Raw genomic sequence first — 15,681 nt, 5'->3', positions numbered from 1 at the left:
GAAGTCGTACGGATAGAGCTTGCAAGACACCGGTCTCCAGCTTTACAAGAGAGGTGTCCAGAGCGACAAAGGGGTATTCAGCAGGCACGGTAAGCACTTTTCCGAACAGTACGCCAACAAGATCATACATTGGAAAAGCGCAGCATTCAGAGCAGTTCAGCGGGACGCCGATGACTTGTAAGTACAGCGGGACGCCGCTAAACTTTTACTTACCGAGATTATACCTATGCAATATATCGGGAGTATGTACTATTGACTAAGACTGTCTATACCATCCATGAGCATTCTGGAAACAGTAACACAGGCTTGATGCCAATACATACCACTATTGGAAGCGTAGTTTACTACTAAGCGACCATTACTGGTTGACTTTAGGGGTATTGTCCCTAGTGCAGACGCACATTATAGGACTACTGTACCGTCTTATTTATTCATACACCGCATTTTCTTATCATCAATTTTAGGCTGTTTATTTTTAGACTATTATATTTCTTCCATTGTTGCATATTATATGTATGGTCATATTTTATGATTTTATGACTATATTAAATTCTATATGTTCCCAGTATATTGAGTGTGCCCGGCTACCCTATATCACAAAGTATAAGGGAAAGATCTGCACCTGTTCTGTCTTTAGAGCTGCACCTGGCTCAAAATCACTGATGGAAATCACTGACCGAACAATGACTGTGTGAATAAGGCCTTATACGTATGTAGGTTGGAAATTCCAGGATGGGCAGAGTTGCAGAAACAAGGATCACAAGGAAGGCCATAAGCCTCCTAGAATACTCAGTGTGGAATACCAGGATTCTACAAGGAAAATAAAACATTATTCTAGATGTATATTCATATAGAGTGATATAAACTAAGATAATCGACTCACTATGTACAGTAATTATACTTTAGATATTTGTGATGGGATAGGGCAAACAACTTTTATGGGTAATAAAATGCAAAAAAAAGCAAACAAACCAAGCCCACCTTCCAGGGGGGGATAAAAGTTATCAGAAGCCAGCAAAGGGGACATGAGATCAATCCATCAGATCAATCCAGAAGGTCACAACAAGACTATAGAGACACACAAGAGAAAGGAGGAGAGATCAGAGGAAAAATAGGACCTGATCTTACTTCATTTCTGAACCTTGACACTGAATTCTTCCAGACAGATTAATCCTAAATTTCTGGTATAGTATACATTTCTGTTTGTATATTAGGCAACTAATTAGCCATATATATATTTATTCATAATACGGGCTTGGTTTGGTCTTTCACGTGACTAATGAGATCATAGTGCCTCACTTTGCCACTTCTCTCTTACTCACCACCACCACAAGGGGACACTAGCGTTCTATGTAAAAGTTTGTATAATTATACTTAATTCTACTATTTTCTCTTAATTTGACAAAATAATAACCTTTGACCAAAGTCTTGGACAGAGCGTTAAATAAGATAAGAAAGACACTGAGGCATACAATCCGTCAGACATCTCGTCAAACTCTACCCCAGCACTTACAGTCGTGGCCAAAAGTTTTGAGAATTATATAAATATTGGAAATTGGAAAAGTTGCTGCTTAAGTTTTTATAATAGCAATTTGCATATACTCCAGAATGTTATGAAAAGTGATCAGATGAATTGCATAGTCCTTCTTTGCCATGAAAATTAACTTAATCCCAAAAAAACCTTTCCACTGCATTTCATTGCTGTCATTAAAGGACCTGCTGAGATCATTTCAGTAATCGTCTTGTTAACTCAGGTGATAATGTTGACGAGCACAAGGCTGGCGATCATTATGTCAGGCTGATTGGGTTAAAATGGCAGACTTGACATGTTAAAATGAGGGTGATGCTTGAAATCATTGTTCTTCCATTGCTAACCATGGTGACCTGCAAAGAAACATGTGCAGCCATCATTGCGTTGCATAAAAATGGCTTCACAGGCAAGGATATTGCGGCTACTAAGATTGCACCTCAATCAACAGTTTATGGGATCATCAAGAACTTCAAGGAAAGAGGTTCAATTCTTGTTAAGAAGGCTTCAGAGCGTCCAAGAAAGTCCAGCAAGCGCCAAGATCGTCTCCTAAAGAGGATTCAGCTGCGGGATCGGAGTGCCACCAGTGCAGAGCTTGCTCAGGAATGGCAGCAGGCAGGTGTGAGCGCATCTGCACGCACAGTGACTTTTGAAAGATGGCCTGGTATCAAGAAGGGCAGCAAAGAAGCCACTTCTCTCCAAAAAAAACATCAGGGACAGATTGATCTTCTGCAGAAAGTATAGTGAATGGACTGCTGAGGACTGGGGCAAAGTCATATTCTCAGATGAAGCCTCTTTCCGATTGTTTGGGGCATCTGGAAAAAGGCTTGTCCGGAGAAGAAAAGGTGAGCGCTACCATCAGTCCTGTGTCATGCCAACAGTAAAGCATCCTGAGACCATTCAGGTGTTGCGTTGCTTCTCATCCAAGGGAGTGGGCTCACTCACAATTTTGCCCAAAAACACAGCCATGAATAAAGAATAGTACCAAAACACCCTCCAACAGCAACTTCTTCCAACAATCCAACAACAGTTTGGTGAAGAACAATGCATTTTCCAGCACGATGGAGCAAAAATGTTAGTGAAAGTAGGTTTTACTTGTTCTGAAGAGCTGGTTCATAGTGGGCGCCTTTCGGGCTACTCACATACTCCAAGTCGACCAGGGCATTAAGAGCAGATCTGCTGTAACCGCTGGGTCCGCCAGATGAAAGACAATCAAAACGCCATAGCATGCCGCTACCAGTGCATGCGCACATGCGTTCTCCACGGCGTCTCTGCCACCCAGCCGAATCCAACCCAGACAGGGAAAAGTGGGGCCAGGAAAGCTCCGCGGCCACCGGACAGCACCCCACCGCCCGACCAAACCAGTGCCAGCTCCTCCGCTCAGGTTTCCTCCGTCGCAAGCCTCCAGCCTCCCTCTGGTCCGGCCAGTCCTTCTCATCCAGCATCAAGCCAAGAGCGGGGCAGCGGGGACGCCGACTAAAGGCAAAGACCGATAGTCTGGCACATGGAGACAGGTAGCAAGGGGGAGGAGGGTGGGAAGAAGCGCGGCACGCCTATGTCATCACGTCATGCCGCTTGCCCCCTGCATAAGACTCCAAATTCTAAATTATTGTTACTATAATTATATAATGAAAAAAATATATAAAGTATCCCCTTCTATTTATTGGAAGGAAAAAAAAAAGCCCTTAGCACATTCAGTCCATTGTTTTGAAAGAGTCTGCAGTCTTACGGTATGTCTCCCTCCTCGATTTACGACATAAGAAATGTTTATACAAGCATTCCTAACTCTTTGCTTACAATCCTCTGTCTTGAGAAATTCAACTCACGTTGGCCTTTTAGAAACCAGACAAGATGGCTACTATAATGTTTATATACGAATCTGCAATGTGATCTGTTTAGGCCTTCACAATATGGATTCCTTTCTGTCCAATTGTTCTGACAACTGAAATACTGTAGCAAAAAATGTCAGAACGACATAAATAGCTATGGCAAAACGCATGGTTGATAGTAACAAATACTATGTTCAAAAACAGACTATGCTTTTGCATGTGTTAAAGCTTACGAAAATTGTCCATTATTGGGGGCAGACAGTGTTTAGGCAAACAGTATGGGAAAAAACTGTGACTTGTTGGGACCAAGTGTCCAAAAATGATGTGTTAATGGGAGTAGAATGCCTGCCTATATTTATACACACAAGTTTTAATTGTAAAAATAAAGAGTGACTTGTTCTGAATGAGCATGGAAAAAATATCTCTTATAATTAGAAGCAGGAGCATTACAGTGCAGATGTGGAAAGGGTAAGGTAATAGTGACATGTGGCCACAATACTAGTAGTAGCAGTATAAGCATAGCAAGGAACAGACGCGGCAGTAGATGTGTGTGTTATGTTGGGTAATAGTAGTTGCTGTGTAGTGGTAATGGCAGTGGCAGTACGGGTAATGGAAGTGGCATTAGGGGAATTAGCAGTAGGGAGTAGCAGCTGCAGCGTGGTGGCAGCAGCAACTATACTTGTATGGAGAATGATGGTAGGCAGGTAGACAGCAGAATTTGCATGATGGAGGCAATAGCAGCCAAACAATATGGAACATGATGGTAGACAAGCGGACAGTGGCATCAGTAGTCATAAAAAAGGAAATGTTTGTGTGGCTGTTTAGATGTAATAGTAATAGTAGTAGTGGTGGCTGTGTAGCAGTAATTGAAGTGGGAGTAGCAGCTGCAGTGGTGGCGGCAGCAGCAGTAGCCATACATTATGGAGCAGGATGGTAGGCAATCAAACAGAAGCAGTAACATGATGGCGGCAGGAGCAACCATACGGTACAGAACATGATGGTAGGCAGGCAGACAGCAGCAGTAACATGATGGCGGCAGGAGCAACCATACGGTACAGAACATGATGGTAGGCAGGCAGACAGCGGCCGTAGAATATGTCAGCAAGGGCAGATCTGTTCATTGGCCTCAGCTGGAGAAGTGTGAAAGTCTTCACAGATCAATTTCACAATTGCATCTGCAGCTCTGAAAACCATCTCTGAGATGACACTGGAAGCCAAGAGAGAACAGAGAGAGCATTCTGAGCCAGTTCAGGTCACTGTTTCAATCTGCTTGCCCAGATGCCCATGGGGTCAAGAAACGCAGTATGCACTTGGGAAAGGCCAGAGTCTAGGTAGGACTGTACCTGAGTGTTCCCAGATTTGCACCAGCATGGTGCGGCACATAAAAAAAATATCCCATCATGTTCATGATACTAAACTTTCTGCTGCTGCTTCTGCTGCTTATGGAAGCGGAGATGGCAGGAATCCATTTACCTAGTGTTTCCTGGTAATACATTTTTTTGGCCTCCGTTTTGGCAACATGGAAACATTCCCCCATTTTGCTTTGATGGCGAGGGTCTAAAAGCATGCTATTGGGTATTCATCAGATTGCTTGACAGTAAGGACACAGTGGTCATTACGTAATCAAGCAAGCAATCAGCTTGCCATTCGGGCCTGTGTGCCCAAGGACCTAGTTCTTTCCATCTCTGCCTTTCACTAAAATGACTGTTCATCATGACCGGTGTTATCATCATCATCATCAGCCTTCTGCTACTCCACCACGCATTCCTCCTTCTTTAGTGTGTCTGTTTAGTAACTAAACTTATGAGTGACATTTTATCTCCCCCTTTCTGAGGCAAAAAATGCTATAGCTTCTGATTGCACCTTGTTGTTTCAGATCCCCCCCTTTCCCAAATGTTTCCTCTGATGCAATACAGGAAAAGGGTTGGGGAAGTATGACATATTGTCGACTCTTACCACCCAGAGACGACAGTGCAAAATCAGAAGTCAGAAATCAACAGTGAAAATGTTTTTGAGATCGGACAACCCCTATAATGTATAAGAATTTAATTTGTCATCAGCTCAGTTTTAATACTTTTTGATCTTCTTGCAGGAGAACAATGTTACTGCCATCACAGAATTTTCCCTCTTGGGATTTCAAGTCAGCCAAAATGTAAGAATTTTGCTTTTTTGTCTACTACTCTGGGTTAACTGTTGCACACTATGTGGAAACCTCCTGATCATCATCCTGGTGTCCACCAGCAAGAACCTCCACACTCCAATGTACTTCTTCATCTCACAACTGTCCATCAATGACATGTTATTGACAACAGTTATTGTCCCTTTTATGCTCCACATTCTACTGAACAATGGGGGGACCATTGGTTTTACTGACTGTATCATTCAATTTTATTTTTTCTGTACTTCGGAAGCATTTGAATGTCTACTCCTTACAGTGATGTCTTATGACAGATATGTGGCCATCTGTAATCCCCTCCGTTACTCCTCTATCATGACAAATGAATATTGCGTAAAACTACTTATATCCTGTTGGTTGGCTGTTTTTTTCATAGCAGCTATGGACACTGTAACATTATTAATGCTAAAGTTTTGTAGAAAAAATGTTATTGACCATTTTTTCTGTGATCTTGTTCCATTGCTAGAAATTGCCTGTTCAGGTACTCAGTTTGTGGAATTAGAAGTTTCTGCACTGGGACCTCCTGTACTTTGTATCCCGCTCATAATAATAATAGTGTCATATAGTAATATTATTGTCACAATATATAGGATTCCATCCAATATCAGTAGACGAAAAGCCTTCTCCACCTGTAGCTCCCACCTCATTGTGGTCTCCATATTTTATTGCACTTTGTTCAGTGTCTATGTTGTCCCAACAAGTGGACAATCATCGACCATCAGTAAAGTCCTATCTCTGATATACACTGTGGTGACTCCTTTCATAAACCCCATAATATACAGTATGAGAAATAAGGACATTATGAAAGCCATTAAAGAAACCATTAGTTGACTAATAGCTTTTTGCTTTTCTGATCCTCTTATTCCCTTTAACCCCTTAAGGTCAAGTACGGCGCTGGTGGACGTGACTTAAGGATTAGCGCTGTACATGTACGGCGGGCTGATTGGGCGGGTGCAGTCACTGACAGCCGGACCCCTGCTGCATACGCCGGCATCGGTGAAAACTGACCGCAGCATGCACCGAGTTTACGGAGGGTGTGAGTGCCCTCCTCTTCTCCATCGGGTCCCTACGCTGCAGTTACGGGGACCCGATGGCAGAGAAGGTAGCCCGATGCCTTTCATAGGCTGGGTCTCACAGGCAGGCTGTCAGCATAGAAGCTAACATGCAATGCATTACAATCCAGGTTGTATTGTAATGCATTGCAGAGGGGATCAGAACCCCAGAAGTTTAAGTCCCAGAGTGGGACAAAAAAAAGTAAAAAAAACAAAAAACAAATAGCCCCTTTCCCAAAAAAAACATAAAATTGTAAAACAAAATAGAAAAATTTACATATTTGGTATTGCAGAGTCCGTAATGACTGGCTATCACATGACCTAACCCCTCAGGTGAACACCGTCAAAAAGATAAATTAAAAGCTGTGCTAAAAAACATTTTTTTTTTACCTTACATCACTAAAAGTGCAACACCAAACAATCAAAAATGCATATGCCCCCAAAAATAGTACTAATCAAACTGTCGCCTCATTTCGCAAAAAATAAGCCCCTACCTAAGATAATCGCCCAAATAAAAAGACCTGCTCTATAAAAATAACACATGACCTAACCCCTCAGGTAAACACTGTAAAAAAAAAAAGCCATTTTTTGTCACCTTACATCACAAAAAGTGTAATAGCAAGCGATCAAAAAGTCATATGCACCCCAAAATAGTGGCAATCAAATCGTCATCTCATCCCGCAAAAATGATTCCCTACCTAAAACAACTGGCAAAAAAATAAAAAATAAACTATGGCTCTCAGAATATACAGTAGAGACACTGAAACATGATTATTTTTGCTTCAAAAATGCTTTTACTGTGTAAAACTTAAATAAATAAGTAAAGTGTACATATTAGGTATTGCCACGTCCATAACAACCTTCTGTATGAAAATTTCACATGAACTTACCCCTCATGTGGACACCGTAAAAAAATGAAATAAAAACTTAAAAAAGCCATTTTATGTTACTTTAAATCACAAAAAGTGTAATACCAAGCAATTATAAAGTTATATGCACCCTAAAATAGTACAAATCAAACCATCATTTCATCCTGAAAAAAATGAGCCCCTACATAAGACAGTCGCCCCAATTTTTTTTTATAAAAAAATATGGCTTTAACCCCTTAGGGACCAGGCTCATTTTCACCTTAAGGACCAGGCCATTTTTTGCAAATCTGACCAATGTCACATGTTATGTGGTGAATACTTTACCACCTCAGCCCCCATAGCTTAAACACCCTTAATGACCAGGCCACTTTTTACACTTCTGACCTACAGTACTTTAACCGTTTATTGCTCGGTCATGCAACTTACCACCCAAATGAATTTTACCTCCTTTTCTTCTCACTAATAGAGCTTTCATTTGGTGGTATTTCATTGCTGCTGACATTTTTACTTTTTTTGTTATTAATCGAAATTTAACGATTTTTTTGCAAAAAAATGACATTTTTCACTTTCAGTTGTAAAATTTTGCAAAAAAAACGACATCCATATATAAATTTTGCTCTAAATTTATTGTTCTACATGTCTTTGATTAAAAAAAAAATGTTTGGGTAAAAAAAAAAAATGGTTTGGGTAAAAGTTATAGCGTTTACAAACTATGGTACAAAAATGTGAATTTCCGCTTTTTGAAGCAGCTCTGACTTTCTGAGCACCTGTCATGTTTCCTGAGGTTCTACAATGCCCAGACAGTACAAACACCCCACAAATGACCCCATTTCTGAAAGTACACACCCTAAGGTATTCACTGATGGGCATTGTGAGTTTATAGAACTTTTTATTTTTTGTTACAAGTTAGCGGAAATTGATGATTTTTTTTTTTTCTTACAAAGTCTCATATTCCACTAACTTGTGACAAAAAATAAAAAGTTCTATGAACTCACTATGCCCATCAGCGAATACCTTGGGGTGTCTTCTTTCCAAAATGGGGTCACTTGTGGGGTAGTTATACGCATTTGGATTCCGTGAGGGGTATGGTGAGTTCATGTGAGATTTTATTTTTTGACACAAGTTAGTGGAATATGAGACTTTGTAAGAAAAAAATAATAATAATTTCCGCTAACTTGGGCCAAAAAAATTTCTGAATGGAGCCTTACAGGGGGGTGATCAATGACAGGGGGGTGATCAATGACAGGGGGGTGATCAGGGAGTCTATATGGGGTGATCACCCCCCTGTCATTGATCACCCCCCTATAAGGCTCCATTCAGATGTCCGTATGTGTTTTGCGGATCCGATCCATGTATCAGTGTATCCGTAAAAATCATACGGACATCTGAATGCAGCCTTACAGGGGGGTGATCAATGACAGGGGGGTGATCAATGACAGGGGGGTGATCAGGGAGTCTATATGGGGTGATCACCCCCCTGTCATTGATCACCCCCCTATAAGGCTCCATTCAGATGTCCGTATGTGTTTTGCGGATCCGATCCATGTATCAGTGGATCTGTAAAAATCATACGGACATCTGAATGCAGCCTTACAGGGGGGTGATCAATGACAGGGGGGTGATCAATGACAGGGGGGTGATTAGGGAGTCTATATGGGGTGATCACCCCCCTGTAAGGCTCCATTCAGATGTCCGTATGTGTTTTGCGGATCCGATCCATGTATCAGTGGATCCGTAAAAATCATACGGACATCTGAATGCAGCCTTACAGGGGGGTGATCAATGACAGGGGGGTGATCAATGACAGGGGGGTGATCAGGGAGTCTATATGGGGTGATCACCCCCCTGTAAGGCTCCATTCAGATGTCCGTATGTGTTTTGCGGATCCGATCCATGTATCAGTGGATCCGTAAAAATCATACGGACAACTGAATGCAGCCTTACAGGGGGGTGATCAATGACAGGGGGGTGATCAGGGAGTCTATATGGGGTGATCACCTCCGTCATTGATCACTCCCCTGTAAGGCTCCATTCAGACGTCCGTATGTGTTTTGCGGATCCGATCCATCTATCAGTGGATCCGTAAAATTCATACGGACCTCTGAATGGAGCCTTACAGGGGGGTGATCAATGACAGGGGGGTGATCAATGACAAGGGGGTGATCAGGGAGTCTATATGGGGTGATCAGGGGTGATCAGTGGTTAATAAGGGTTTAATAAGTGACAGGGGGGGTGTAGTGTAGTGTAGTGGTGTTTGGTGCTACTTTACTGAGCTACCTGTGTCCTCTGGTGGTCGATCCAAACAAAAGGGACCATCAGAGGACCAGGTAGCAGGTATATTAGACGCTGTTATCATAACAGCGTCTAATATACCTGTTAGGGGTTAAAAAAAAATCACATCTCCAGCCTGCCAGCGAACGATCGCCGCTGGCAGGCTGGAGATCCACTCACTTACCTTCCGATCCTGTGAACGCGCGCGCCTGTGTGCGCGCGTTCACAGGAAATCTCGCGTCTCGCGAGAGGACGCGCCGGCGCGTCCAGGAGGAATGAATACACCACCTCCAGGACGCGTTGCTGCGTTCGGCGGTCCGGAGGTGGTTAAAACGCTTTGACTTATCCAGGCCATTCTGAGATAGTTTTTTCGTCACATATTGTACTTCATGACACTGGTAAAATGGAGTAAAAAAAAACATTTTTATTTATAAAAAATACCAAATTTACCAGAAATTTTGAAAAATGTGCAATTTTTAAGTTTCAATTTCTCTACTTCTATAATACATAGCAATACCTCCAAAAATAGTTATTACTTTACATTTTCCATATGTCTACTTCATGTTTGGATCATTTTGGGAATTATATTTTATTTTTTAGGGATGTTACAAGGCTTAGAAGTTTAGAAGCAAATCTTGAAATTTTTCAGAAATTTTCAAAAACCCACTTTTTAAGGACAAGTTCAGGTCTGAAGTCACTTTGTGAGGCTTACAAAATAGAAACCACCGAAAAATGACCCCATTCTAGAAACTAAACACCTCAAGGTATTCAAAACTGATTTTGCTAACTTTGTTAACCCTTAGGTGTTCCACAAGAATTAATGGAAAATAGAGATACAATTTCAAAATTTCACTTTTTTGGCAGATCTTCCATTTTAATAATTTTCTTCCAGTTATAAAGCAAGGGTTAACAGCCAAACAAAACTCAATATTTATGGCCCTGATTCTGTAGTTTACAGAAACACCCCATATGTGGTCATAAACTGCTGTACGGGCACACGGCAGGGCAAAGAAGGAAAGGAATGCCATATGGTTTTTGGAAGGAAGATTTTGCTGGACAGTTTTTTTGACACCATGTCCCATTTGAAACCCCCCTGATGCACCACTAGAGTAGAAACTCCAAAAAAGTGACCCCATTTTGGAAAGTACGGGATAGGGTTGCAGTTTTGTTGGTACTATTTTAGGCTACATATGATTTTTGGTTGCTCTATATTACACTTTTTTTGAGGCAAGGTAACAAGAAATAGCTGTTATTTACAACATTCATCTGACAGGTTAGATCACGTGCTATTTTTATAGAGCAGGTTGTCACGGATGCGGCAATACCTAATATGCATACTATTTTTTTATTTATGTAAATTTTACACAATGATTTCATTTTTGAAACAAAAAAAATCATGTTTTAGTGTTTCCATAGTCTTTTCAGTTTATGGGCGATAATCTTGGGTAGGGTATGATTTTTGCGGGATGAGATGATGGTTTGATTGGCACTATTTTTGGGTGCATATGACTTTTTTATCGCTTGCTATTACACTTTTTGTGATGTCACAAAAAATGGCTTTTTTTACACCGTTTTAAAAAAAAATCATGCTTTAGTGTCTCCATATTCTGAGCGATAGTTTATTTTTATTTTTTGGGCGATTGTCTTAAGTAGGGGCTCATTTTTTGCTGGATGAGGTGATGGTTAGATTGGTATTATTTTGGTGGGCATACGCTTTTTTGATCGCTTGCTGTTGTACTTTTTGTGATGTCAGTTGACCAAAAAATGAGTTATTTAGCACTGTTTTTATTTTTTACGGTGTTCATGAATTGACCTGTGGTTTGCGGCGATCTTCGACACGGGGAGGGGTCACGGGACCACCCAATGCATTGACCCAAGGTACCTGCTCAATGATTTGAGCAGGCACCTTGTTCCGATCACCGCCCGCCGCGTGGCGGTGATCGGAAATACACAGAACGCACAGGTATGCCCTGTGTCCTAAAGTACCAGGACATCAGGGCATACCTATACGCCCTGTGTCCTTAAGAGGTTAAGACTATTGAGACCCAAAATTTTTTTTCAAAAATGCTTTATTATGTAAAACTGAAACAAACAACCAAAAAAAGTCATATTTGGTATTGTCGCATCTGTAAAGACCTGCTCTATAAACATAGCAAAAGAGCTAACCTGTCAAATGAACGTTGTAAATAACAAAAAATAAAAACAGTGCCAAACAGCTATTTTTTGTTACCTTGCCTCACAAAAAGTGTAATAGAGAGCAACCAAAAATCATATGTACCCTAAAATAGTACCAACAAAACTGCCACCTTATCCGATAGTTTCCAAAATGGGGTCACTTATCTGGAGTTTCTACTCTAGGGGTACATCAGGGGGTCTTCAAATTGGACATGGTATGAAAAAAACCAGTCCAGCAAAATCTGCCTTCCAAAAACCATATGGCGTTCCTATCCTTCTGTGCAATGCCATGTGCCCGTACAGCAGTTTACGACCACATATGGGGTGTTTCTGTAAACTACAGAATCAGGGCAATAAATATTGAGTTTTGTTTGGCTGTCAACCCTTGCTTTGAAATTCGGAAATTTCATCTCCATTTTCCATTATTTCTTGTGGAACAACTAAAGGGTTAACAAAGTTTGCAAAATCAGTTTTGAATACCTTGAGCGGTATAGTTTCTAAAATGGGGTCATTTATGGATGGTTTCTGTTATGTAAGCCTCACAAAGTGACATCAGACCTGAACTGGTCCTTAAAAAGTGGGTTTTGGAAATTTTCTGAAAAATTTCAACATTTGCTTCTAAACTTTTAAGCCTTCTAATGTCTGCAAAAAATAAAATGGCATTAACAAAATGATGCAAACATGATGTAGACATATGGGAAATGTAAAGTAATAACTATTATATGAGGTATCACTATATGTTTTAAAAGCAGACAAATTTAAATTTGGAAAGTTGCTAATTTTTCCAATTTTTTTCTAATTTTTTTTAAATAAAAATGAAAAATATTGACTGAAATTTACCACTATCATGTGTCATGAGAAAACAATCTCAGAATGGCTTGGATAAGTATAAGCGTTCCAAAGTTATGACCACATAAAGTGACACATGCCAAGCGCCATCTTGTAATGGAGTTTTCACTAACGACAAAAAAGCATATACAGTCAGGTCCATAAATATTGGGACATCGACACAATTATTACATTTTTAGCTCTATACACCACCACAAGTGATTTGAAATGAAACAAACAAGATGTGCTTTAACTGGAGACTGTCAGCTTTAATTTGAGGGTATTTACATCCAAACCAGGTGGACGGTGTAGGAATTACATCAGTTTGCATATGTGCCTCCCACTTATTAAGGGACCAAAAGTAATGGGACAATTGGCTTCTCAGCTGTTCCATAGCCAGGTGTGTGTTATTCCCTCATTATCCCAATTACAATGAGCAGATAAAAGGTCCAGAGTTAATTTCAAGTGTGCTATTTGCATTTGGAATCTGTTGATGTCAACTCTCAAGATGAGATCCAAAGAGCTGTCACTATCAGTGAAGCAAGCCATCATTAGGCTGAAAAAACAAAACCAACCCATCAGAGAGATAGCAAAAACATTAGGCATGGCCAAAACAACTATTTGGAACATTCTTAAAAAGAAGGAACGCACTGGTGAGCTCAGCAACACCAAAAGACCTGGAAGACCATGGAAAACAACTGTGGTGGATGACCGAAGAATTCTTTCCCTGGTGAAGAAAACACCCTTCACAACAGCTGACCAGATCAAGAACACTCTCCAGGAGGTAGGTGTATGTGTGTCAAAGTCAACAATCAAGAGAAGACTTTACCTGAGTGAATACAGAGGGTTCACCACAAGATGTAAACCATTGGTGAGCCTCAAAAACAGGAAGGCCAGATTAGAGTTTGCCAAACGACATCTAAAAAAGCCTTCACAGTTCTGGAACAACATCCTATGGACAGATGAGACCAAGATCAACTTGTACAAGAGTGATGGGAAGAGAAGAGTATGGAGAAGGAAAGGAACTGCTCATGATCCTAAGCATACCACCTCATCAGTGAAGCATGGTGGTGGTAGTGTCATGGCGTGGGCATGTATGGCTCCAATGGAACTGGTTCTCTTGTATTTATTGATGATGTGACTGCTGAAAAAAGCAGCAGGATGAGTTCTGAAGTGTTTCGGGCAATATTATCTGCCCATATTCAGCCAAATGCTTCAGAACTCATTGGACGGCACTTCACAGTGCAGAGGGACAATGACCCAAAGCATACTGCAAAAGCAACCAAAGAGTTTTTTTTAAGGGAATGAAGTGGAATGTTATGCAATGGCCAAGTCAATCACCTGACCTGAATCCGATTGAGCATGCATTTCCCTTGCTGAAGACAAAACTGAAAGGAAAATGCCCCAAGAACAAGCAGGAACTGAAGACCGTTGCGGTAGAGGCCTGGCAGAGCATCACCAGGGATAAAACCAAGTATTTAGTGATGTCTATGTGCTACAGACTTCAGGCTGTGATTGACTGCAAAGGATTTGCAACCAAGTATTCAAAAGTGAAAGTTTGATTTATGATTATTATTCTGTCCCATTACTTTTGGTTCCTTAACAATTGGGAGGCACTGTTGTAATTCCTACACCGTTCACCTGATCTGGATGTAAATACCCTCAAATTAAAGCTGACAGTCTGCAGTTAAAGCATATCTTGTTCGTTTCATTTCAAATCCATTGTGGTGGTGTATAGAGCCAAAAATGTTAGAATTGTGTTGATGTCCCAATATTTACAGACCTGACTGTATGACGTAGCAAGGAGGTGTGTTCTCTTCGGTACGATGGAACATTTGTGCTCTGAAGAAGATGAGGTGTTGTCTGAGAGCTAAAATATGTGGGAGCTTTCTTAGCTGAATCAAATAATGTAGTCCATATCTCTATCAGTCCCCCCTTGGACATCATTCTTTCCCTAGTCTTCTCTTGATTGTTGACTTTGACACACATACACCTACCTCCTGGAGAGTTTTCTTGATCTGGCCAACTCTTGTGAAGGGTGTTTTCTTCACCAGGGAAAGAATTATTTGGTCATCCACCACAGTTGTTTTCCGTGGTCTTCCTGGTTTTTTGGTGTTGCTGAGCTTACCGGTGCGTTCCTTTTTTTTAAAGAATGTTCCAAACAGTTGTTTTGTCCACGCCTAATGTTTTTGCTATCTCTCTGATGGGTTTGTTTTGTTTTTTCGGCCTAATAATGGCTTTCTTCACTGATAGTGACAGCTCTTTGGATCTCACCTTGAGAGTTGACAGCAACAGATTCCAAATGCAAATAGCACACTTGAAATGAACTCTGGACCTTTTATCTGCTCATTGTAATTGGGATAATGAGGGAATAACACACACCTGGCTATGGAACAGCTGAGAAGCCAATTGTCCCATTACTTTTGGTCCCTTAATAAGTGGGAGGCACATATGCAAACTGTTGTAATTCCTGCACTGTTCACCTGATTTGGATATAAATACCCTCAAATTCTCAAATTAAAGTTGACAGTCTATAGTTAAAGCACATCTTGTTCGTTTCATTTCAAATCCATTGTGGTGGTGTATAGAGCCAAAAATGTTAGAATTGTGTCAATGTCCCAATATTTATGGACCTGACTGTATCTCTATCAGTCCCCCCTTGGACCTCATTCTTTCCCTAATGAAAGCCTAGCACATCTGTCCCGATGCTCCGAATCCTCTTCGCCAGCTTCCATGACAACCTATCCTAGTGTATAGCCTCCCATGACACTGGACTTAGCAGGGGGAAGTCAGATGTCATGGGAGGCTATACACTAGGATAGGTTGTCATGGAAGCTGGTGAAGAGGATCGGATCAAACACCCTTCACAACAGTTTGCCAGATCAAGAACACTATCCAGGAGGTAGGTGTATGTGTGTCAAAGTCAACAATCAAGAGAAGACTTCACCAGAGT

The 15,681-nt window shown here is 41.0% G+C and overlaps 1 protein-coding gene across 1 annotated transcript; it reads left to right on the top strand.

Annotated features, from left to right (window-relative positions):
- Positions 1 to 5,617: 5,617 nt before the first annotated feature.
- Positions 5,618 to 6,364, top strand: LOC120989762 (olfactory receptor-like protein I9). The gene has a single exon (XM_040418059.1). It carries the CDS (start codon positions 5,618 to 5,620, stop codon positions 6,362 to 6,364), a length of 747 nt encoding a protein of 248 aa, XP_040273993.1.
- Positions 6,365 to 15,681: the final 9,317 nt, after the last annotated feature.

Source organism: Bufo bufo, chromosome 1, assembly GCF_905171765.1.
Source record: "Bufo bufo chromosome 1, aBufBuf1.1, whole genome shotgun sequence".
NCBI lineage: Eukaryota > Metazoa > Chordata > Amphibia > Anura > Bufonidae > Bufo > Bufo bufo.
The sequence above is the reverse complement of the archived record's forward strand: the minus strand, read 5'-3'. Positions and strand labels throughout refer to the sequence as shown.